Source organism: Theropithecus gelada, chromosome 7b (genome assembly GCF_003255815.1).
Source record: "Theropithecus gelada isolate Dixy chromosome 7b, Tgel_1.0, whole genome shotgun sequence".
In the NCBI taxonomy this organism is placed as follows: Eukaryota; Metazoa; Chordata; class Mammalia; order Primates; family Cercopithecidae; genus Theropithecus; species Theropithecus gelada.
The window spans coordinates 40,412,682-40,438,106 of NC_037675.1; the positions used below are offsets into that span (position 1 = coordinate 40,412,682).

The following is a 25,425-nucleotide window of genomic DNA, read 5'->3' on the forward strand; positions in this document are numbered from 1 at the left end:
CAGATCCGGGACAGCCAGATGACAACCTAGGATATATCTGTCCTCACGTGTTCTAGAGCACAGGACAGGCAGGAAAACCCAAGGAACCACACAGGCTAAAGAATTATGTATCAGGAAGGTCACCTGGGAGAAGCTCCACAGACAAGGTGTGTTTTTAGCTGAATTGGGATTGGTAGAGGGAATGAAAGTGACACTGAACAGTAGCTTGTCACACGCTCCAGAGCTGAGCTACCCATAGGAACAGACTGGGGTCTGGGCAGAAGACAGTTAAAAGGAGAGGCTCATATTAGTTTCTGAAAAGTCATGTGGTAACAGAGTTTAACTTGTTTTTTAGGGAAAAAGTGTTCATTTCAAGGAACTAATCACCCAATCAGATAGAACCCAGACTGGCTGAGTTTAGAGTCCATGAGGCTCTGAATGTTTGACCCCAGGATGGATGGGGACAAGGACATGGCTCAAACTGTCAACTTTAGAGATTTGAGGGTAGGGGGATAATAGAGTCTCAACTACAATAATAAAAAGATAGGATGTTTATTAAAATCTCTTATGTTCTAGGCACTGTACTTAAAGGCCTTTTACATACATTACTTGTTCAATCTACTCAGTAACTCTGTAAAGTAGGTATTATAATCCAGATTTATAGATGAGGAAACAGCCTAAGATCATATGACTAGAGGGTAAAGAGTAGATACAGAAATTCTGATCTTTCAGAGTCCAAGTCTTACACTTTTTCTTACTTAAGTGATTATGATTTGTATACCATTGTTGTGATATATATATATTTTAAAAAATTTAATGAGTGTTTATATTGACATGTTTATGCTTATGTTTTAAGTTTATATAAATGTATTTTTTAAATTTGTTATTTTCTTGAAGTTGGCAGCTCGGAATGCTGAAAGAAACCTCAATGATTTAAGGAAAGAAAATGCTCACAACAGACAAAAGTAAGTATGTTAGTGGGAACATTTAAAATTAGTTATTATTCTTACTGTTATTTCATTAATTAGGTAATACTTTTATAAGGTTAAGTAAGAAAACTTACAGTGAATCCAGCATATCTCGTGAGATATCTATTAGTTTTACTAGGAATGTCTATTTTTTTTTGTTTGTTGAAGTACTTGTCCCAGGTCGCTGAAGTGGCACTTGGAGGAAACTGTTAACAGATCCTTCTGCTATTATAGCTAAAAATTTTTTTTAAACCAGTGTAGATGGATGGAGGTAAAAATGGATGGAAAGCGAAAGGATGAATCTCTCTGACGTAGTAATGCCGAGAATTTCAGCCTCTTTTAATGGATAAATAGATAGGATAATATTCACTAATTTCTGTCATTTCCTGGTTTTGTAGTATTGGCTGACATTGTTTTTCAATAATAAAATGAAACGTAGAATAAAAGTCTACAATATAGAATAGCAGGGAAGAGTAAGTGCTTTTCTATGAAGATTATAACAGTCTTCCTAGAATGTTATAATTTCTTGTCACAATATACTGTTAACATTATCCAATATTAGTTTTTAGTCCTCTTGCTTGTCTTTTCTAGTCTCAGAAATTAAAATCAAATTATTAAATGTTTTATATCATGATTAAGAACTAGAAACAAGATTCTTTTAAAATGTCACATTTGTAGGATAAAACGTTTATGAGTAAGATAGTAGGACAAATTATTGGAATTTCCAGTGTTATAACTGGAATCATGAGTGTCACATTACAATGGAAAGCATACATGACTTAAAGCCAGGAACTCTATGTCTTAATCCTGGCACTTTCATTGTGAATAAATCATTTAAACTCCTAGCCTTAGTTTCCTTAGTTGTAAAGTGATAGATAGACTTGAACTGGTTGACCTTGGAGGACTCTTGCATTTCAAAGATTTGGATTCTGTGATATGGTACTCATGGTAGTCTAGTTTTGAAGAAGAAATAAAACAATTGTAAGGCTCCATAAAACATCACTATCCCTAGGGCAGCAAGAAACTGGTTACCCTAGTTAATAAGCAGTGGGAAATAAAAGTGTTTTGGTCAGAATAATAAATTTTAGAGGATCTGTTTGTTCTGTGTAGATATTAAGATAGTGAAGAGTAGTTTGTACTTGGTAGAGGCATTTTTTTTCTTGTGGTGCTTCTCTTGGATGAGTAACTTAGAGATGTTTGTTCTTTATTTGCAGATTAACTGAAACAGAGTTTAAATTTGAACTTTTAGAAAAAGATCCTTATGCACTTGATGTTCCAAATACAGCATTTGGCAGAGGTAGTCTTTTTTTTTTACCCCTCATTTAAAATACATATTTTTATATATATATATATATATTGCACATAAAGTTTCTATTAGTGTAAGTTAACACTGTTATTTATATAAATATTTTAGATTTTAGAACCAAGGTTCTAGTCTGAGCTTTCTCATAGACTCACAAGTTTCTAGGTTTTGTTTCCTGTGCAATAATGAAAATTATTGTTGCTTTTATTTCTCAGTGGGATTTTGTGAGATGATATATATTTAGTGCCTTGAGCTTGAAAAGCCAGGTGCTTGGCACATAGTAAGGTACTCATTAACAATTTTCTAGGAGATTGAATGAATAAGGAGTGCTTAGTTGGAATAGCATTGTGACTGTTTATATATTAACTATACTTGGAATTTGCTTGTTTGATAATTAAAAAATAGTTTTTAATTATTTAAAAGTATTAATTTAAAATGTGGGAAAAACTCAATCTGAGTTTTGATTGCTTTAATTACCTTCAAGGGAGGACCAATTTTTTTTGTAAGATATATTTAATATTTCTGTCCATTGTTGAGTTAGGGTCTACAATGATCTCAGACTATCGCAAACAGTTTAAATTTTTTCATAATAATTTTGGTTGAATTGGAATGAAGCTTCTAAGGTAGTGAAAAATAAATATATATATATATATGTAGAATTCCATTTTAATAACCTTGGAAAGTTATAAAAATCACTTTTGAGAGTAAAATTTCATTAAAATAAAAGTCTATTTCTACATTTAAAAAATATTAGATTATTACGAATTTCAGGTAGTAAAGTTTGGATTGGAGTGAAGTACACAGAATAATTTTTTTTTTGTCTGAATCCAACACAAAAGTTTCAAGGAGGGTAAATAATGCTTTGATCTTTTCTTGTAGCTGGTTTGAATATGATACCAGCTACACTCATGTTTTACATTTAACATGTTTTAGAAATGTTATTTTGGTGGTTTTTGTTTGTATTTTGTTTTTGATTTTTGACTTTGGAAACAAAACCATTATTTGAGAGTGGTGAAGTTTGTAAAGTGGTAGGTGTCTTGGCTGTATAGATTATAGATAAAGTGATTTATTTGATAATTAGTATTTGTAAACTGACTGGTAATGAATCAAAAGTAAATTGTAATCTTGTTTCAAAGTATTTTATGCATTTTTCTCCTCTTCGTAATCTGAGCATTATTTAAACAATTTGTGGCCCAATACAGCCTACCTGGCCCTGATTTAAACTGAGTACTTCTGTGTTGCAAGTCTCACTAGCTGAAATGTCCGGATGCATACTGCCAGTAAAAACAACCCCCAAAAGATCTAACTTTATGCTCCTATAACTGTAAAATATATCTCCAATATCCCTTCTTAATATAAGTGATTATTTAAGTGTATTAATTCCCAATGAGTTGATGTTTTTATTAGTTAAAGTGTCTGGTAGACAAATATTGAAAACACCAGGGTCTGTATTTAATTCTGTGCTATATTAGCAAAATCAAAGGATACATTCAGGACATAGATCAAACTTAAATTGGCAATAGGATGACCTAATGGTAATTGTTGAAATGGGATTCTAACTCTGTAGTGTAGCTAAGTGAAACTATGAATTTAAATATGCTGTTTTAATTATTCCAGAGCATTCCCCATATGGTCCCTCACCATTGGGTCGGCCTTCATCTGAAACGAGAGCTTTTCTCTCTCCTCCAACTTTGTTGGAGGGTCCACTCAGACTCTCACCTTTGCTTCCAGGGGGAGGAGGAAGAGGTATATTGTTTAAACATCTTTATTACTCTAGATTTCTTCCTTACTTTATATTTTCATTTCAACTTACCTTAAAAATGATCTGTAAAATAAACATTTGGAAAATACAGGCATTCCTTGCACTTATTGTAAATAACTTTTATTTGGAAAAGGATCTCTATGATATCTAATTTTGATGTATTTTTCTCTTAGAAACAGTGCTATATTAGATAACATTTTGATCAAGGACTTGATATGTATCTTTTTAAACCATATTTTTGACTTCTTAAAAACTATATATTACATGATGTAATATAAAATTTTATAAGACCACATGAAATAACAGTATAACCTAGCATAAAATTATATATGTGTATGTATATATATGTAATTTTTTTTTTTTTTTGAGACAGTTTTCGCTCTTGTTGCTCAGGCTGGAGTGCAGTGGCGCAATCTCGGCTCACTGCAACCTCCGCCTCCCAGGTTCAAACGATTCTTCTGCCTCAGCCTCCCAAGTAGCTGGGATTACAGACACATGCCACCATTCCTGGCTAATTTTTTTTGTATTTTTAGTAGAAATGGGTTTTGCCATGTTGGCTGGCCAGGCTGGTCTCGAACTCCTGACCTTAGGTGATCCACCCGTCTCAGCCTCCCAAAGTGCTGGGATTACAGGTGTGAATAACCATAAAATTGTGTTTTGATGAAACATTAGAATTTTGTTGGGAACCTTTACTGTGGTCTACATCATTTGTTAATACACTGGGGGCCGGGCATGGTGGCTCATGCCTGTAATCCCAGTATTTTGGGAGCCGAGGGGGACAGATCATGAGGTCAAGAGATCAAGACCATCCTGGCCAACATGGTGAAACCCTGTCTCTACTAAAAATACAGAAATAAGCTGGGTGTGGTGGTGGGCGCCTATAGTCCCAGCTACTCACGAGGCTGAAGCAGGAGAATTGCTTGAACCGAGAAGGCGGAGGTTGTAGTGACTCAAGATAGTACCACTGCACTCCAGCCTGGCAATAAAGCGAGACTCCATCTCAAAAAAAGAAAAAAAAAAAAAAACGTTGGGAAACCAAGCCACAATTGTCTGCTGTCACCCACTTGTATGTTGTTGAGAATTTCTGTAGGTACCTCAGGCCTAATCATTAGCTATTCTACATTTATCTCATCAACATCACCCTGGTGTTACAAAAGGCCCTATTACCTTTGAAAACTCCTGTGTACCTGGAGTTTTCCTTTTTTGATCTCTCACCATACTTTCTTCGTCAAGTTGCTTTAAAGTTTTCCCTTAATTTGTGTCGAAATTCAAAGATATAGAGCCCTATTTATTTCAAAATCAGAAGTCTTACATTTTCAGTTCCAAGTATGTGTTTTATAAGAGTTAATGGCATTCTTCACCAGTGAAACATTCCCACCCTTTGTATCAGTGATTTTACCAGATTGAATTTGAGATAAGAACATAAATTAATGAATCTAAACAAAAACACCAAATTAAATACAACAAATCAAAATTTGTATACTCAGATGGATATTGCTCATCTAAATAGTATCTCAGGAAGTCTGTGTACTTGTTAGTTGAAGCTGCCATTATTCCAAATATTTTTGGAACTTTTCCTTTGGAATTGCCTTCAAATAATATGAGAAAATCAACTTTCTACTCTATGTTCATGAGATATTCTCCCTTTGCCCGTATCCTGTTTGTATCCTCTTTCTCCACCCTCATTGTGCTTCACTTAGAACTGTTCCTGTCCACCTCCCAGTCCCCCCGGTAGATTGGGCCACAGCCTGGGGTCCCTACAGAGCCTTTGCTTGTGTTGATTTTGAACTGGAAGCTCCTAGGGAAAGGGACTGCCCTATAGACTGATACTTAGCGCCTTAGGGAGGCTTTGCATTGAGCACTTCAGGAAAGGGACTGATTTTGAGATTGACATGTCTGCTGCAAGCTTAGGACTTAGTTATCTAAGTCCACTCCCACCTCTCCATTTTTTACCTTGACTTACATTAAGAAATGTATTTTATATCATGTCATATTGTACACCAACATAAATATGATCGAAATGTAATTGAAACCAGCTACATGAAATAGTACTTACCATTACAGTTTTGATGCTTTCTATTCAGTTTTATCCCATTTCATTAATTTAATCTTAATTAGCATTATTTTTTAAACTTCACACATCACAAATGAGTAAGAGCTAACAGTCTGAAAAAACAGTGCCCTAGAAATAAGGGTATAATTGGCTAAACTGCAAATATGAATCACTGGAAATTGAATTACATAAGTCAAGGATTGCTTGTAGTCAGTTGAATATATGGAATGATTAAAATTTACATTTGATTTCTCCTCTTTCCTCTCCTATTTAATTTAAACATACAGTGTGTTTAGATTATCTGCAAGGGTGTTTTACTATTTGTTTAAAAAGCTACAGAAGTTCTAGGTAAGTTGTCATCGGGTCTTACAGAGTTGATTTGAACTAAAACTTTCTATGATCCACCAAAGGAGGATGGAGAGTACCTGTTGTTTTCCTTACTTTTATTATCTTTTTAATTTGAAGTTTGGATGAGTGGTATATTTGAATAATATTGAGTACGAGTAAAACAATTTCTTCTTAGAGTAAATTATGTGTAACTTGGTTTGAATAGAAAACTTTAACCATTAGCATTTTTAGGTTTGTAATTTTCACTGGGTAATCAGTTGGTCTGTAACTTTGGTCTTCTGGAAGTAAGCAATCAGGAGGGAAAGCCTTTGAATGTCTCCTTTAAATCTCTGTGCTTCATTCCAGATGAACTCAGCCTAACTGACAGCTTGCGCATTTTCTGCTTTCCCAGCCTTCTTCTTCTAATGAGCTAATTATTAGGATGAAGAAGCGAGAAGGAAAGATTTGGGGAATTTGATAGAACGTATACTCATAAGGCAAAATGATAGTTTACCTCCTGGTGTAAAAGCCAGTTGATCTGATTCTACTAAAGGGAGTAGATGGAAAATTTGTTTTAAAGATTACTATATATTAAACTTGACTGCTTATGCTGATTTGTACTAGTTACCAAGAAAAGTTAAAATTAATTTTGGTTTGTTCTCTTAAAGGAGGTACTGAAATAGAGTATGCATTTTTGTTAGACTTCTTTTTTTATTTTTTATTTTTTTGAGATAGAGTCTCACTGTGTTGCCCAGGCTGGAGTACAGTGGCACGATCTTGGTTCACTGCAACCGCTTTCTCTCAGGTTCAAGTGATTCTTGTTCCTCAGCTTCGTGAATAACTGGGATTACAAGCATGTGCCACTATACCCAGCTAATTTTTGTATTTTCAGTAGAGATGGGGTTTCACCATGTTGGCCAGGCTGGTTTCGAACTCCTCACCTCAGGTGATCCACCCACTTCAGCCTCCCAGTGTGCTAGGATTACAGGCATGAGCTGTTGCACCTGGCTATTTTAGTTAGGCTTCTATTGAAAAAAAATTGTCCGCTGGGTGCAGTGGCTTACACCTATAATCCTAGTACTTTGGGAGGTCAAGGTGATGGGATTGTTTGAGCCCAGGAGTTCGAGACCAGCCTGGGCAACACGGCAAAACCCTGTATCCGCAAAAAATACAACAATTAGCAAAGTGTGGTGGCGCATGCCTGTTGTCCCAGCTACTTGTAAGGCTGAGGTGGGAGAATTGCTTGAGCTCAGTAGGCGGAGGTTGCAGTGAGCTGAGAATCGCACCACTGCACTCCAGTCTAGGCAACAGAGTGAGACCCCGTCTCAAAAAAAAATTTTTTTTTAAGCTATTCCTTGAGAATAATAAGCTTTTGTTTCCTGGACAATATAATTTTGAGAAGACCCCCCCTTTTCCCCCTCAATGACACATAAATGAGGTATTAATATATTTTATTGAATGTTAAATTTTTTTTTTTTTTTAAGTTTTTGAGACGGAGTCTCGCTCTGTTGTCCAGACTGGAGTACAGTGGCGCGATCTTGGCTAACTGCAAGCTCTGCCTCCCGGGTTCACGCCATTCTCCTGCCTCAGCCTCCCAAGTAACTGGGATTACAGGTGCCTGCCACCATGCCCGGCTAATTTTTTGTATTTTTTGTAGAGATGGAGTTTCACCATGTTAGCTAGGATGATCTCAATCTCCTGACCTTGTGATCCGCCCGCCTCCATCTCCCAAAGTGCTGGGATTACAGGCATGAACCACCACCCCCGGCCAAAATTTTTTATTTGTCTTTTCCATTTTAACTGCATATGGGTTTTGTTTTTGGTTTTTTGGGATGGGTTCTCACTCTGTCACCCAGGCTGGAGTGCAGTGGCACGATCTTGGCTCACTGCAACCTCCTCCTCCTGAGTTCAAGCCATTCTCCTGCCTCAGCCTCCCTCATAGCTGGGATTACAGCACCTGCCACCATGCCTGGCTAATTTTTGTACTTTTAGTAGAGACAGGATTTCACCACGTTGGCCAGGCTGGGCTCGAATTTCTGATCTCATGTGATCCACCCTCCTTGGCCTCCCAAAGTGCTGGGATTACAGGTGTGAGCCACTGCACCCTGCCCTGAATGTGGGTTTTTAATTAAGGTACTATCTTTTCTGTAGTCATTAAGAAGGGAACTTTAAAATTACCACCCTTTATAAATGTAAACATACCAGATTTTCTTATCCAAAATGGATGTTAGCTCATTCAAAGTGATTATTTCAACAGTGCTGTTGTTTTTGAAACTATTATTTTAGACTTGTCTTCAGAACTTATGAATTCTCCTTTTGAATGTGAATTTGATATTTAGAAATTACTAAAAGCCATTTAGTGCCAATTTATCTATTGTACATAATGGTTTAAATCAGGCTACTTAAAATCATTTTTGGGCAGAAGTATTTATCTTTTTTATCTTCTCATTGACTCCTAACACTATTCAGTGAATTTGGACAGAAGTAGAGAGTCATGTTTTAACTTTGAGATGCAGTTTTTTACATGGCTCTTAAGTTAATCTGAGTGCATTTCCAAAAGAGTTTTTCTGAAAAATACTTTAAATAGTAGCAAAATTACTAAAATAGATATAGAACTGCTAAGATGACTGTTTTAAAGGAATCATGCTCATTTGGACTATGACATACTAGTTTAAGCAACAAAATCATTTATATTTTTATTTAATCATTTATTTTTATATTTATTTTAAATATTTTATATTTTATTTATTTTATATTTTTTATTTAATCATTTCTTATAATTACTTTATAATTATCCTGTTACATCTGGCATAGGAATCATAGCAATTTACTTTCTATACCCTTATTTTTCAGACTTCGTATTTATAACTTATGATTTAACCACTGATTTTATGTGTAAAACAAGCATATAAGACTTTTTAAGATGAAACAAATTTGTATGTTTTTTTCTTTAATTAGGCTCAAGAGGCCCCGGGAATCCTCTGGACCATCAGATTACCAATGAAAGAGGAGAATCAAGCTGTGATAGGCTAACCGATCCTCACAGGGCCCCCTCTGACACTGGGTCTCTGTCACCTCCATGGGAACAGGACCGTAGAATGATGTTTCCTCCACCAGGTATGTAAAGACAATAGTTATTATTTCTCTTTGAAAGGCAGCTGGGATGTGGAATACACAGGAATGGAAGAAGAGAGGAGTATATGTTTGTTTTCTCTTAAGAAAAATCATCATACATTTTTGAAAACAACAATGATAAGTAATCCAAACAGAATGATTGGAGGTAATTGTCCATATTATAGAAAGCTGTTTTCTCCCTCAATGGAATGTTTTTATTGTTTTTGTTGCTTATAGAGGTAATAATGCATGTTTACTTTAGAAAATCCAAACAACACAGAAATGTATAAAGAAGTGAAAAATCCCTTTTGTCATCTTAGTGTGTCCTTCCCAGAATTTAGTTGTAGGTATATATCTTTCAGATATTTTTTTGGGTATACATTTATACACATAGCTATTCAAATTCTTTTAATCACTCTATGCAGTTGTACCATTCACTCTCTTTTGTAATTGTCTTTTTTCACTGACCATTTTATCTTACCAAAATAAATATATTTACCAGAAGAGTGACAGCAGAATATCTTGAAATAAGATAATAACTGCTGTTCTAATAGCTGCATCATCTACATTAGGTATTTCTCCTAATGCTATCCCTCCGCTGGCCCCCCACCCCCACACAAGCCCCGGTGTGTGATGTTCCTCTCCCTGTGCCCATATGTTCTCATTATTCAACTCCCACTTATGAGTGAGAACATGTGGTGTTTGGTTTTCTGTTCCTGTATTAGTTTGCTGGGAATGATGGTTTCCAGCTTCGTCCACGTCCCTGCAAAGGACATGAACTCATCCTTTTTTATGGCTGCATAGTATTCCATGGTGTGTATGTGCCACATTGTCTTTATCCAGTTTAACATTGATGGGCATTTGGGTTGGTTCCAAGTCTTTACTATCGTGAGCAGTGCTGCAGTAAACATATGTGTGCATGTGTCTTTATAGTAGAATGATTTATAATCCTTTGGGTATATACCCAGTAATGGGATTGCTGGGTCAAATGGTATTTCTAGTTCTAGATCCTTGAGGAATCACTGCACTGTCTTCCACAATGGTTGAACTAACTTACGCTCCCACCAACAGTGTAAAGCGTTCATATTTCTCCACATCCTCTCCAGCATCTGTTGTTTCCTGACTTTTTAATGATTGCCATTCTAACTGGCATGAGGTGGTATCTCATTGTGGTTTTGATTTGCATTTCTGTAATGACCAGTGATGATGAGCTTTTTTTCATATTTTGGTGGCTGCATAAATGTCTTCTTTTGAAAGTGTCTGTTGGCATATCCTTTGCCCACATCCTTCACCTACTTTTTGATGGGGTTGTTTGCTTTTTTTCTTGTAAATTTGTTTAAGTTGCTTGTAGATTGTGGATATTAGCCCTTTGTCAGATGGATAGATTGCAGAAATTTTCTCCCTTTCTGTAGATTGCCTGTTCACTCTGATAGTTTCTTTTGCAGTGCAGAAGCTCTTTAATTATACTCATATGTCAGTTTTGGCTTTTGTTGCCATTGCTTTTGTTGTTTTAGTCATGAAGTCTTTACCTATGCCTATGTCCTGAATGGTATTACCTAGGTTTTCTTGTAGGGTTTTTATGGTTTTAGTTCTTACGTTTAAATCCTTAATCCATCTTGAGCTGATTTTTGTATAAGGTGTAGGGAAGGGGTCCAGTTTCAGTTCTTTGCATCTGGCTAGCCAGTTTTCCCAACACAATTTATTAAATAGGGAATCCTTTCCCCATTGGTTGTTTTTGTCAGGTTTGTCAAAGATCAGATGCTTGTAGATGTGTGGTGTTATTTCTGAGGCCTCTATTCTGTTCCATTGGTCTATGTATCTGGTTTGATACCAGTACCATGCTGTTTTGATTACTGTAGCCTTGTAGTATAGATTGAAGTCAGGTAGCATGATGCCTCCAGCTTAGTTCTTTTTGCTTTGGATTGTCTTGGCTATATGAGCTATTTTTGGTTCCATATGAAATTTAAGGTAGTTTTTTCTAATTCTGTGAAGAAAGTCAGTTGTAGCTTGATGGGAATAGCATTGAATCTGTAAATTAATTAGGGTAATATGGCCATTTTCGCGATATTTATTCTTCCTATCCATGAGCATGGAATGTTTCTTCTTCTTTTGTTTGTGTCTTATTTCCTTGAGCAGTGGTTTGTAGTTCTCCTTGAAGAGGTCCTTCACATCCCTTGTAAGTTGTATTCCTAGGTATTTTATTCTCTTTGTAGTAGTGTATCGAATGGGAGTTTGGTCATGATTTGGTTCTCTGTTATTGGTGTATAGGAATGCCTGTGATTTTTGCATATTAATTTTGTATCCTGAGACTTTGCTGAAGTTGTTTATTAGCTTAAGGAGTGTTTGGGCTGAGTTTCTAAATACACAATCATGTCATCTGCAAACAGAGACAACTTGACTTCTTCTCTTCCTATTTGAATATCCTTTATTTATTTCTCTTGCCTAATTGCCCTGGCCAGAACTTCCAATACGATGTTGAATAGGAGTGGTGAGAGGAGGCATCCTTGTCTTGTGCTGGTTTTCAAAGGAAATGCTTCCAGCTTTCGCCCATTCGGTATGATACTGCCTATGAGTTTGTCGTAAATAGCTCTTCCTATTTTGATATACGTTCCATCACTACCTAGTTTATTGAGTTTTTTTTTTAGCGTGAAGGGGTGTTGGATTTCATCGAAGGCCTTTTCTGCGTCTATTGAGATAATCTTGTGGTTTTTGTCATTGGTTCTGTTTATGTGATGGATTACGTTCATTGATTTGCATATGTTGAACCAGCCTTGCATCCTAGGGATGAAGCTGACTTTATGGTGGTGGATAAGCTTTTTAATGTGCTGTTTGATTTGGTTTGCCAGTATTTTATTGAGGATTTTTACATCAATGTTCATCAGAGGTATTGGCCTGAAATTTTCTTTTTTTGTTTTGTCTCTGCCAGGTTTTGGTATCAGGATGATGCTGACCTCATAAAATGAGTTAGGGAGGAGTCCCTCTTTTTCTCTTGTTTGGAATAGTTTCAGAAGGAATGGTACCAGCTCCTCTTTGTACTTCTGGTAGAATTCGACTGTGAATTCGTCTGGTCTTGGTCTTTTTTTGGTTGGTAGGCTATTAATTACTACCTCAATTTCAGAACTTGTTATCGATCTATTCAGAAATTCGTCTTCTTCCTGGTTTAGTCTTGGGAGGGTGTATGTGTCCAGAAATTTATCCATTTCTTCTAGGTTTTCTAGTTTGTTCACATAGAGTTGTTTATAGTATTCTCTGATGGTAGTTTGTATTTCTGTGGGATCAGTGGTGATCTCCCCTTTATGATTTTTTATTGTGTTTATTTGATTCTTCTCTCTTTTCTTCTTTATTAGTCTGGCTAGTGGTCTATTTTGTTAATCTTTTCGGAACACCATCTCCTGGACTCATGGATTTTTTGAAGGGTTTTTTGTGTCTTTATCTCCTTCAGTTCTGCCCTCATCTTAGTTATTTCTTGTCTTCTGCTAGCTTTTGAATTTCTTTGCTCTTACTTCTGTAGTTCTTTTAATTGTGATGTTAGGGTGTTGATTTTAGATCTTTCCCACTTTCTCCTGTAGGCATTTTAGTGTTATAAATTTCCCTCTAAACACTGCTTTAGCTGTGTCCCAGAGATTCTGGTATGTTGTGACTTTGTTCTCGTTGGTTTCAAATAACTTATTTATTTCTGTCTTAATTTTATTATTTACCTAGTAGTCATTCAGGAGCAGGTTGCTCAGTTTCCATGTAGTTGTGTGGTTTTGAGTGCGTTTCTTTCTTTTTTTTTTTTTTTGAGACGGAGTCTTGCTCTGTTGCCCGGGCTGGAGTGCAGTGGCCGGATCTCAGCTCACTGCAAGCTCCGCCTCCCAGGTTTTTGCCATTCTCCTGCCTCAGCCTCCCGTATAGCTGGGACTACAGGCGCCCGCCACCTCGCCCAGCTAGTTTTTTGTATTTTTTAGTAGAGACGGGGTTTCACCGTGTTAACCAGGATGGTCTCGATCTCCTGACCTCGTGATCCGCCTGTCTCGGCCTCCCAGAGTGCTGGGATTACAGGCTTGAGCCACCGCGCCCGGCCTTTTGAGTGAGTTTCTTAATCCTCAGTTCCAATTTGATTGCACTGTGGTCTGAGAGACTGTTTGTTATGATTTCTGTCCTTTTGCATTTGCTGAGGAGTGTTTTACTTCCAATTATGTGGTCAATTTTAGAATAAGTGCTATGTGGCACTGAGAAAAATGTATATTCTGTTGATTTGAGGTGGAGAGTTCTGTAGATGTCTATTAGGTCTGCTTGGTCCAGAGCTGAATTCAAGTCCTGAATATTGTTGTTAATTTTATGTCTCGTTGATCTAACATTAACAGTGGGGTGTCAGTCTCTCACTATTATTGTGTGGGAGTCTAAATCTCTCTGTAGGTCTCTTAAGAACTTGCTTGATGAATCTGGGTGCTCCTGTATTGGGTATATATATATTTAGTATAGTTAGCTCTTTGTGTGGCATTTATCCCTTTACCATTATGTAATGCCCTTCTTTGTCCTTTTTGATCTTTGTTGGTTTGAAGTCTGTTTTATCAGAGACTAGGATTGCAACCCCTGCTTTTTTTTTTGCTCTCCATTTGCTTGGTAAATCTTCCTCCATCCCTTTGTTTTGAGCATATGCGTGTCTGTGCACGAGATGGGTCTCCTGAATACAGTACACCCATGGGTCTTGACTCTTTATCCAATTTGCCAGTCTGTGTCTTTTAATTAATTAAAGATTAATATTGTTATGTGTGAATTTGATCCTGTTATTATGATGCTAGCTGGTTATTTTACCCATTAGTTGATGCAGTTTCTTCATCATGTCGATGGTCTTTACATTTTGGTGTGTTTTTGCAGTGGCTGGTACCGGTTTTTCCTTTCCATATTTAGTGCTTCCTTCAGGAGCCCTTGTAAGGCAGGCCTGGTGGTGCCAAAATCTCTCAGCACTTGCTTGTCTGTAAAGGATTTTATTTCTCCTTCACTTATGAAGCTTAGTTTGGCTGGATATGAAATTCTGGGTTGAAAATTCTTTTCTTTAAGAATGTTGAATATTGGTCCCCACTCTGTTCTGGCTTGTAGGGTTTCTGCAGAGAGATCTGCTGTTAGTCTGATGGACTTCCCTTTGTGGGTAACCCGACCTTTCTCTCTGGCTGCCCTTAACGTTTTTTCCTTCATTTCAATGTTGGTGAATCTGACAATTATGTATCCTGGGGTTGTTCTTCTCAAAGAGTGTCTTTGAGGTGTTCTCTGTATTTCCTGAATTTGAATGTTGGCCTATCTTGCTAGGTTGGGGAAGTCCTCCTGGATAATATCCTGAAGAGAGTTTTCCAACTTGGTTCCATTCTCCCTATCACTTTCAGGTACACCAATCAAACCTAGATTTGGTCTTTTCACATAGTCCCATATTTCATGGAGGCTTTGTTCATTCCATTTTATTCTTTTTTTCTAATCTTGTCTTCATGCTTTATTTTAGTAAGTTGGTGTTCGATCTCTGATATCCTTTCCTCTGATTGATCAATTTGACTATATTGATACTTGTGTATGCTTCATGAAGTTCTTGTGGTGTGTTTTTCAGCTGCATCAGGTCATTTATGTTCTTCTCTAAATTGGTTATTCTAGTTTGCAATTCCTCTAACCTTTTATCAATGTTCTTAGCTTCCTTGCATTGGGTTAGAATATGCTCCTTTAGCTTGGAGGAGTTTATTACTCACCTTCTGAAGCATACTTCTGTCAGTTTGTCAGACTCTTTGTCTGTCCAGTTTTGTTCCCTTGCTGGCGAGGAGTTGTGATCCTTTGGAGGACAAGAGGCATCCTGGTTTTTGGAATTTTTAGCCTTTTTGCCTGGTTTTTCCTCATCTTCATGGATTTATTTACCATTTGTCTTTGCTGTTGGTGACCTTCGGATGGAGTTTTTGCATGATCAATCACGGCACAGTCCCTCACGCTTCCCTTGGCTAGGGGAGGAAATTCCCTGAACCCTCGCACTTCCCGGGTGAAGCAACGCCAACCCTGCTTCTGCTTGCCTTCCGTGGGCTGCACCCACTGTCTAACCAGTCCCAGTGAGATGAACCAGGTACCTCAGTTGGAAATGCAGACATCACCCGCCTTCTGCGTTGGTCTCACTGGGAACTGCAGACCGGAGCTGTTCCTATTTGGCCATCTTGCCTGGGAATCAACAATTTCTTTGATCTATCTTCAGGTTTACTGACTCTTTCCTTTGTCATTTCCATTCTGCTATTAAGCCTGTCTAGTAAAAGTTTTACTTTAGATGTATTTTTCAGGTCTAAAATTACCATTTGATTCCTTTTTTATAACTTGATTTCTCTGCTGAGTTTTTAGTCTTATTATTCATTATAAGCATTTTTTTTAAACCACTGAGTATATTAGTTTTATAATAACTGCTTTAAAGTCATTGTATGGTAATTCTAACATCAGGGTCATCTTGAGGTTGGCCTCTAGTGATAATATTTTCCCTTAAGGATGGGTCACATTCTCTTTATTGATGAGTTTGTATTGGATACTAGACACTGTGGCAATTCTAGATTCTATTCTATTCCTCTAAGAGTGTTATTGGTCTTACTGTAGAAGACCATTAACTTGGATGGGCTCAGACTGCAGCCTTTTCCCTTCTGTGGTGGGGAACAACTCAAGTATTGGTTCAGTTCTTTTTGCTTTAGCTGAAAACTGCTTAAATTTGCCATACATATGTGTTGCTCAGGAATCAGCCATAGACTAGGGCAGAGATTGTACCCAGAATATTGGGCTGTACCTTTCCAGCTTTCTCCTTTCTAGGATATCCCAATCCTATTGCCTCGGGCTTGGGCTCTGTGCACTTGTTCTTCAGGCAAGAAAGTTTTATCGAGTTTTGACTGCTGTGTGCTGCAACTCACTGTGGTCTTCCATCAGGCTAAAACATAAAAATGGAAAACTCACCCCATACCTAGTTGTTATTCCTTTCTTCTTCCAAGCTCTCTCTTCTTTTCTAAGTCTTCCTGCTTTTGTTCATGCCCAAGGGCTTCAGGCAGTTATTTTTTTGCATATCGTCTGGAATTTATAGTTATGTGTAGGAGAGTCAGTCTGAGTTTACCATACTAGAAATGGAACCTGGTCTCTGACTTTTCATTAATTTTTTAGCTTCTTAATTGATACCTTCATCAAAGAGATATGTGTCCATTCTACAGAGTATCTCCAAATAATGAACCTGATCCCTTTGGTTTGACAGAGGGCCAACCTGTGTCAACTGTAATCTCAATGTCATAGACGAGTAATTCTACAGACACAGTAAAGGAATTTTCTGTATTGTTCCAAAATTTATGATGAGTGAGAATGGCTAAATGACTCCTGAGGCTCTAGCATGAATTAGAGTAATGCTGATAAATGTATTTCTCAGTTAGCTTCATTCCTACCTAAAGTTACAAAAATATTCTATGTTTGCTCTTGGTACATTGGTACATGCTATTTAAATAGTCACTGAACAGGACGGGTGTGGTGGCTCACGCCTGTAATCCCAGCACTTTGGGAGGCTGAGGCAGGTGCATCACCTGAGGCCAGGAGTTTGAGACTAGCCTGGCTAACATGGCAAAACCCTGTTTCTATGAAAAATACAAAAATTAGCTGGGATGGTGGCAGGCGCCTGTAATCCCAGCTACTCGTGAGGCTTGAGGCAGGAGAATTGCTTGAACCTGGCCTGACGACAGAGAGAGAGAGACTCTGTCTCAAAAAAAAAAGTCACTGAACAGATTTCAGGGTTCTTTTCTTTTATGTTGTGTTTCAGTTAACAAAATGATAATGAATGAGGGTACTTAGGCCTTTTTTTTTTTTTTTTTTTTTGAGATGGAGTTTCGCCTTTGTCGCCCAGGCTGAGGTGCAGTGGTGCTATCTCGGCTCACTGCAACCTCCGCCTCCCGGGTTCAAGCGATTCTCCTGCCTCAAGCCTCACGAGTAGCTGGGATTACAGGGCATGCACCACCATGCTTGGCTAAGTTTTGTGTTTTTAGTAGAGACAGGGTTTCACCATGTTGGCCAGGCTTGTCTCGAACTCCTGATCTCAGGTGATCCACCTGACTCGGCCTCCCAAAGTGCTGGGATTACAGGTGTGAGCCACCATGCCCGGCCTAGGCTTTTTAAATCTTATCATTGCTATTACTTTTTTGTGTAACTTTGAGCAGTAAATTTTACCTGTCATGGTTTTCTCTCTCTCAAAATAATGGTCTCCTGGCTGGGTGCAGTGGCTTATGCCTGTAATCCTAGCACTTTGGGAGGATGAGGCAGGAGGATTGCTTGAGGCCAGGAGTTCTAGAGCAAGCTGGCCAAAATAGTGAGATTCTGTCCCCACAAAAAAACAAACAGAATAGTGACTTCTCTAAAACAGAGATGGTGATGTTCTAAAGTAATCTGCCTCTCTTTTATGTATGGTTGACTTATTGGGACTCATGAAGAGTCCTTCTCATTAATAATTGTCTTTAAGATTTTTCTTCAATTTTAAAATATTTTAGTTTAAAATACTTATGTTAAAAAATAATATGACAACTAAAATAACTAAGTTTCTGAAGAATATGGATTCTGCATTTGAGATTATCTGTCATTTAGTCTGTTAGGCATAATTTATAAAATGTATATATTTTCTTAACATGTTACTACTTGGAAGAAGTGTTTTAGATTTCCATTGACTTAGCGTGGAAGTCAATCTTAGCATCTTAGCATGCTAAGATGAGTTAGCAGAATTATTTTAAATAGTTCCATAATTACAAGGTATAATTTATCTTTGCACCATTAAATACTTTGAAAAAGGAGAAAACTTTACTTAGCTTATGTAGTCAGAAAAAACTGCTCTAACTTACCTTTTTTCTCATGTGCTCTATTCCAGACATTCTTCTAAAAAATATTTTAATAATGTTAACTTTTATTTGAGATTCACAAGGTACATGTGCAGGTTTGTTACATGGGTATATTGTGTGATATTGAGGTTTGGGGCGTGTCTGAATTCATCACCCAGAAAGTGAGCACAGTACCCACAGTTTTTGAGCCCTTGCCTCCCTCTCTCTCCTCGCTCTGCTCTGGTAGTCCCCAGTGTCTCTTTTATATCCTTGTGTACCCAGTGTTTAGCTACCACTTATAAGTAAGAATGGGTTAGTTTTATGTTTCTGCATTAATTCACTTAGGATAATGGTCTCCAGCTGCATCCATGTTGTTGCAAAGGACATGATTTTATTCTTTCTTATGGCTGCGTAGTATTCTATGGTGTGTATGTACTGCATTTTCTTTATCCAGTCCGCCGTTGGTGGGTATCTGGGTTAATTTCATGTCTTTGCTATTGTTAATAGTGTTATGATAAACATATGAGTGCTTGTGCTTTTTTGTAGAACGACTTAGTTTCTTTTGGATATTACCCAGTAATGGGATTGCTGGGTCAAATGGTAGTCCTGTTTTAAGTTCTTTGAGAAATCTTCAAACTGATTTCCACAGTGGCCTAACTAATGATTTACATTCCCACCAACAGTGTATAAGCATTCCCTTTTCTCTACAACCGTGCCAACATCTGTTATTTTGACTTTTTAATAGTAGCCATTCTCACTGGTGTGAGGTGGAATCTCACTGTGGTTTTGATCCAAACATTCTTATTACTTAAAGGTTTTATTAGCAAGTATACACCTAGTTTCTTCAAGTAATCAACATTTTATTCTCATTATTTTCAGTAGCAGACTCAATCTTATAAACTAATAAGGATTTTAAAACATTTAAGTTTTCTTTTAAAACTCTGTGGTATATAAATGGTTATTAAAGGTTAGTACACAAATTTGGCTACCTTATTAGGATAGAGCTAATTCTGCTGAAGCATAATATGTGTACAAAATTTTATACAGTGTTGAACAGTCTACAATGTATCTGTTCATCTAACATTCTTATATGTGCTTTTAGTTAGTTTGCATGTTTAGAACAAGACTGGCTTAGGTGAAAAGGCATTTGGACTGGAGATCAAGAAATTTGCTTTCTGGTTTTCACTCCTTTATATTTTAGTGTGATTTAAAAAATTTATTAAAAAATTTTTTAGAGACAGGATCTCACTTTGTCACCCAGCTGTAGTGCTGTGGCGTGATTATAGCTCACTGTAGCCTTGAACTCCTGGACTCAAGCAATCCTCCACTCTCAGCCTCCCAAGTAACTGGGACTGTAGGCACATGCCACAATGCCTGGGTAATGTTTATTTTATTTTAAATTGTTTTTGGAGACAAGGTTCCTCTGTGTTACCCAGGCTGGTCTCAAACTCTTGTCCTCAAGCAGTCCTCCCTCCTCAGCCTCCTGAATAGCGGGGGATTACAGGCACGACCCTTTGTGCCTGGCTTTTAGTGTGATTTTTAAAACGTGTTTCATTTATTTGGACCTTACATGTTATATAGTGACATAACTATATACAGTCTATAAGAAACTCATTCGAATATAATAGTATAAGTAGGTGGAAAGTAAAAGGATAGAAAAGATACACCATGCAAACATTAATCGAAAGAAAATGAGGTCAAGAAGATATAGCAAATGTTAAATGTCTATATGCCATCAGCAGCTACAAAGTATGGGAAACAAAAAGTGATAGCACTGAAAGGAACAAAGACAAATCCAGTTATAATTGGAGATTTCAACATCCCTTTCTCAGCAAGTAACGGAACAACCGAAGAGAAAATTCAGCAAGTATGTAGAAGAACTGAACAGTGTCGTCAACCAATAAGACCTAATTGACACTTATAGTAGAACAAGTTACCCAACAGCTGCAGAATACACATGCTTTTCAAGTAGCAGTGGAACATTTTACAAGATAGATTGTATCCTGGGCCATAAAACAAACCTCAACACATTTAAAAGAAGTGAAATAATATAGAGTATGTTCTTTGATCACAATGGAATCAAACTATAAATAATGAACTATTGAAATGTGCAACAATTTGGATGTATCTCAATGGTTGAGTGAAGAAAACCAGTCTCAAAAGTTTACATACTGTATTATTGCATGTATATAACATTCTTTTTTTTGAGGTGGAGTCTCACTGTGTCGCCCAGGCTGGAGTGCTGTAGTGTGATCTCGGCTCACTGCAACCTCTGCCTCCCGGGTTCAAACTGTTCTCCTGCCTCAGCCTCCCGAGTAGCTGGGACTTCAGGCACATGCCACCACGCCCGGCTAGGCTAATTTTTTTATTTTTAGTAGAGACAGGTTTCGCCATGTTAGCCAGACTGGTCTCGAACTTCTGACCTCAAGTGATCCACCCACCTTGGCCTCCCAAAGTGCTGGGATTACAGGCGTAAGCCACTGTGCCCGGCCATATATAACATTCTTGAAATGACAGTATAGAAATGGAAAACAGATTGGTGGATGCAAGAGTTTGAGATAGTAGTGGGGAGGGGAGTAGGTATGACTATAAAGGGGTGGCACGAGGGAGGTGTTTTTGGTGGTACAATAATTCTGTATCTTGAGAGAGGTAGTGATTACATAAATCTACACATGCAGTAAAATGTCAGAACTGTACACATGAGTTGTACCAGTGTCAATTTTCTGGCTGTTACAATACACTATAATTATGAAAGATGTAAACATCGTGTAAAGGGTATGCAGGACCTCTCTATAGTATTTTTGCATCTTTCTGTGAATCTCTAAAAAAGTAAAAGTCTCTTATTGTATATCATACACATACAGGAAAGTGCAAGTATTAAGCATATAATGTGATTTTTTCCCACAATTTGAGCACAGTGATATAACTAGCACTCAGATAAAGGGATAGTTTTCAGTTTGGTTTTTCATAAGTTTAATTAGAAGTCTTATTCATAATTTTAGCAGAGAAAGTGTTCTTGAATAATATAAGTAAGTTGGTAATATTCACATAGTAATCAGAATTAAAATTTTAACACAAATATGTCCTGGGAATAACCAGTTCATTATAAATTCCTTATAAATACTAACCTGCAACAAACATTTATCAATGTGACTTACCTTGCTCAGCACTTCAGTCGATCAGAAAAAACGCAAAAGTGTTTTCATATGTAGAATGAGAATATTATAGATCAAAGAGACCTGGTAAGAAAGTAGTTTAGATTGTTCACATAATTCTTTTGCCAGGGTTAACTGTAACAAAGGTGATTCTCATAAAAACTTTCAAGTTGTTACGTGTTGGCTTGTTTTGTTTTCACTTTTGAAAATGAAAGTGAGGTATCATAATTTATTAAGTAGATAACCTCACTCTCCTGTACATCAGCCGTCCCTAACCTTTTTGGCACCAGGGACTGGTTTCATGGAATCCAGTTTTTCCATGGAGGTTGCGGGGAGGGGGATGGTTTTGGGATGAAAGTGTTCACTTCAGATCATCAGGAGTTAGTTAGATTCTCATAAGGAATGCACAGGCTAGATCCCTCACATGCGTAGTTCACAGTAGGGTTTGTGCTCCTATGAGAATAGAATGCCTCAGCTGAGCAGGTGGAGCTCAGGTAGTAATGCTTGTTTGCCCTACTCACCTCCTGCTGCGCAAACAGCCAGCAGCCCACGGAAAGGCACCGGCCCACAGCCCAGGGGTTAGGGACCCCCGCTGTAGATGACGACATACATACATACATGCATTTATTTATTTATTTCCCTGTCTTATGGTGCTGATTAATGACTCCTTCTAACTGTAGCTCAGGTTGGGATATATAGTTTGAAAATTGTTGGCATATATTTAGATAGAAAGATACAGTGGGTTAGCTTTCCCAAGGAGAAGGAGTTAAAATGTTAACTCTGTATTTTTAGTTCTAAATATATTTTTAGAATCTATGTGCTATAGTTTGTTTCATTTTTACAAGAATTTCTACTGAACGTGTTATTCAAGATGTTGGGACAAAAAAAGAATAAATTATTAAAAATGTATAGTTATGTATTTCAATGATGAGTTAATATAATGAAATGAATGTAATACTGAAACAGATCTTTTTCTACAACAGCTCTGTCCAATAGAACTTTCTGCAATAATAGAAATATTTTATATCTATACTGTCCAGTACAGTAGCCACTAGGCACGTGTGGCTAGTGAATTCTTAAAATGTGTCTAGTACAACTTGAGAAACAGAATTTTACATATTATTCAATTTTAATTGTCAGTTAAAATTTCTTTTCTTTTCTTTATTATTTTGTTTTGTTTTGAGACAGAATCTCACTCTCATCCAGGCTGCAGTGCAGTGGCATGAACACAGCTTACTATAGCCTCAACCTCCTGGACTCAAGTGACCCTCCTGCTTTAGCCTCCCAAGTAGCTGGGAGTATAGGCATGCACCACTAATGCCTAATTTTTAAATTTTCTGTAGAGACAGGGCCTCGCTATGTTGCCCAGGCAGTTTCAAAATCCTTGGCTCAAGCAGTCCTCCCACCTTGGCCTCCCAAAGTGCTGGGATTACAGGCATGAGCCACCATGCCCTTCTCCATACATTTTTCAGCTTTATTATTCCTAGTTTTAATTGTTTAAAAGAACAAGGAGTGTGTATGTGGTTTATCCTTATTTTTGTCGGTGCTTATCTTTTACTGATTTGGATAATATATTTTTTGTAAGCATAGCAAAGAGACTAAGCAACTATACCTTGGTGGTGTAATCATGAGTTAAGTGTGGTCTGTAGCCTGGCATGTTTAAAAGTCTTTTTATTAAAGAGCTGAGCAAATAAGAGACATGGTGTACAGCTAAATTGATGAGAACAGTTTTGACTTTTTCCTTGGCAAACAAGTGTACGAAGCAGATCAAAATACCTTGGATAGCTTTGAATGCACAGGCATAGATTTTTACTTCACTGGCTCTGATTCATAGACATTTATGCTGACCATTGTCCTACATTCTGAATAGTTTTTTCAGACAAGACTCATTTGGTAGAATTATAGTTTGTCTTAATTAAGGCTCATTTTGATCTTCCTGATGAAAACTTGTGGTCTTCACAAACTTAATAAGGTGTTCTAAAGTCTTGGTATATATGCTTTTATGCTCTCAGAGGATGATATTTACTTAAAGTTGTTCCCAAATTTTAGGCTACCACTTTTTTGGGAATATATATATCTTAATCACTTATGTCTTATATAATGATCCTTTATACATTCTCATGGTTATTTGGTTGATAAATTGCCACTGTATATGTTTTTATAAACATTAAAAATCTGTGTTTAATTTGTCAGTCTTCCTGAAGAGACTAGGTTGAGGAGAGATTAAGGTCTAGGGACAAATGTGGACAACTTTTTGGAAAATTTTGCTTTGAATGAAAAAGAGATGGTAGCTGGAGGGAGAGGGTTTTGGTTTTTAAAGATGGATAATATTGGCTGGACATGGTGGCTTACGCTTGTAATCCCAGCACTTTGGGAGGCTGAGGCGGGTGGATCACCTGAGGTCAGAAGTTCAAGACCAGCCTGGCCAACATGGTGAAACTCCGTCTCTACTAAAAATACAGAAATTAGCCGGGTGTGGTGGCATGCGTCTGTAGTCCCAGCTGCTTGGAAGGCTGAGGCAGGAGAATTGCTTGAACCTGGGAGGCAGAGGTTGCAGTGAGCCGAGACCACACCATTGCACTCCAGCCTGGGCAACAGAGTGAGACTCTTTCTCAAAAAAAAAAAAATATGAAAGATGAATAATATAATATATATTTGCTGATGGGAATAATTCAGGCTAGAAGGAGAAATTAATGATGTTTGGGAGAGGGTCTGGTTATAAAAGTGAAACCCTGGAATATTAAGTACAAAAGATACTATCCAGAGTGTAATTGCAGAAATTGTGGTAGCTGGGTCACTTTATCCATTCTAAAAAGAAGAAAGGCAGAGCAAGTGAGCACAGATGTAGCGATTGGGTGGAGGGTGAGTGGAGGTGTCCAATTGTTTCAATTTTCTTGATGTGGCAAGATCATCAGCTGAAGCAGGTGGTAGAGGAGAGGCTTGTGAGATTTGAAGAGAAAAAGGTATGGAGTAGCTATTTAGGAGAGTGGAAGAATTCGATCATTAGTAAAGTGTAGTATGATTATAGGGCATTGTTGAGCATCAGTTTGAAATTTATGGTCATAAATTTGAAAAGCAGTCAATACTATATTTTTAATATAGTTTATAATCATAACAACAAGCTTAATTTATCAGATATTTATAAAGCTATATGTAAAATTATTTGTGTCAGACTAAATGCTTTTTAATCATTCTAACACTCTTAAGAATATTATTCTGGGCCGGGCGCGGTGGCTCAAGCCTGTAATCCCAGCACTTTGGGAGGCCGAGACGGGTGGATCACAAGGTCAGGAGATCGAGACCATCCTGGCTAACACGGTGAAACCCCGTCTCCACTAAAAAATACAAAAAACTAGCCGGGCGAAGTGGCTGGCGCCTGTAGTCCCAGCTACTCGGGAGGCTGAGGCGGGAGAATGGCGTGAACCTGGGAGGCGGAGCTTGCAGTGAGCTGAGATCCGGCCACAGCACTCCAGCCTGGGCGACAGAGCAAGACTCCGTCTCAAAAAAAAAAAAAAAAAAAAAAGAATATTATTCTGTTATTCCCATTTTACAGATGAAGAAATACAAGCACAGAAAGGTTGGGTAACTTGGTGAACATCACAAATTGAGATATTATAGCACAATCCTGGATATCACCCTTGAGAATTTACATGTTAATATTTGCTTCAGATGTATATGTGTGTGTGTGCATAAATGTGTAAATAAAACATAAAAAGAAAAAGCACACTATATAAATGAATTGAACACTATTACATTTCCTTTCCTGGGCATATTACCTTCCTTTCCTAGAAGCAGCTATTCATGAGTTTAGTGTGTGTAAACTTTCAGTTCTAATAATGATTTTTAAAAAATTAAAGTTCTCAAAGACAAAAACCACATGATTACCTCAATAGATGCAGAAAAGACTTTTGACAAAATTCAACAGCCCTTCATGCTAAAAACTCT

At 37.4% G+C, this 25,425-nt stretch overlaps 1 protein-coding gene across 19 annotated transcripts in view; it reads left to right on the forward strand.

Moving 5' to 3' along the window:
* MIA2 (MIA SH3 domain ER export factor 2) overlaps window positions 1–25,425 on the forward strand; it is a 118,149-nt gene that overhangs the window by 82,290 nt on the left and 10,434 nt on the right. For 12 of the 19 annotated variants that reach the window (XM_025391675.1, XM_025391676.1, XM_025391681.1 and 9 more), the window contains 4 exons: window positions 877–944; window positions 2,162–2,244; window positions 3,868–3,996; window positions 9,351–9,509. In XM_025391675.1, the coding sequence (XP_025247460.1) occupies window positions 877–944; window positions 2,162–2,244; window positions 3,868–3,996; window positions 9,351–9,509 (439 nt within the window). The remainder of the gene's footprint in view (window positions 1–876; window positions 945–2,161; window positions 2,245–3,867; window positions 3,997–9,350; window positions 9,510–25,425) is intronic. The other 7 variants (XM_025391689.1, XM_025391692.1, XM_025391694.1 and 4 more) reach the window with 1 other exon arrangement.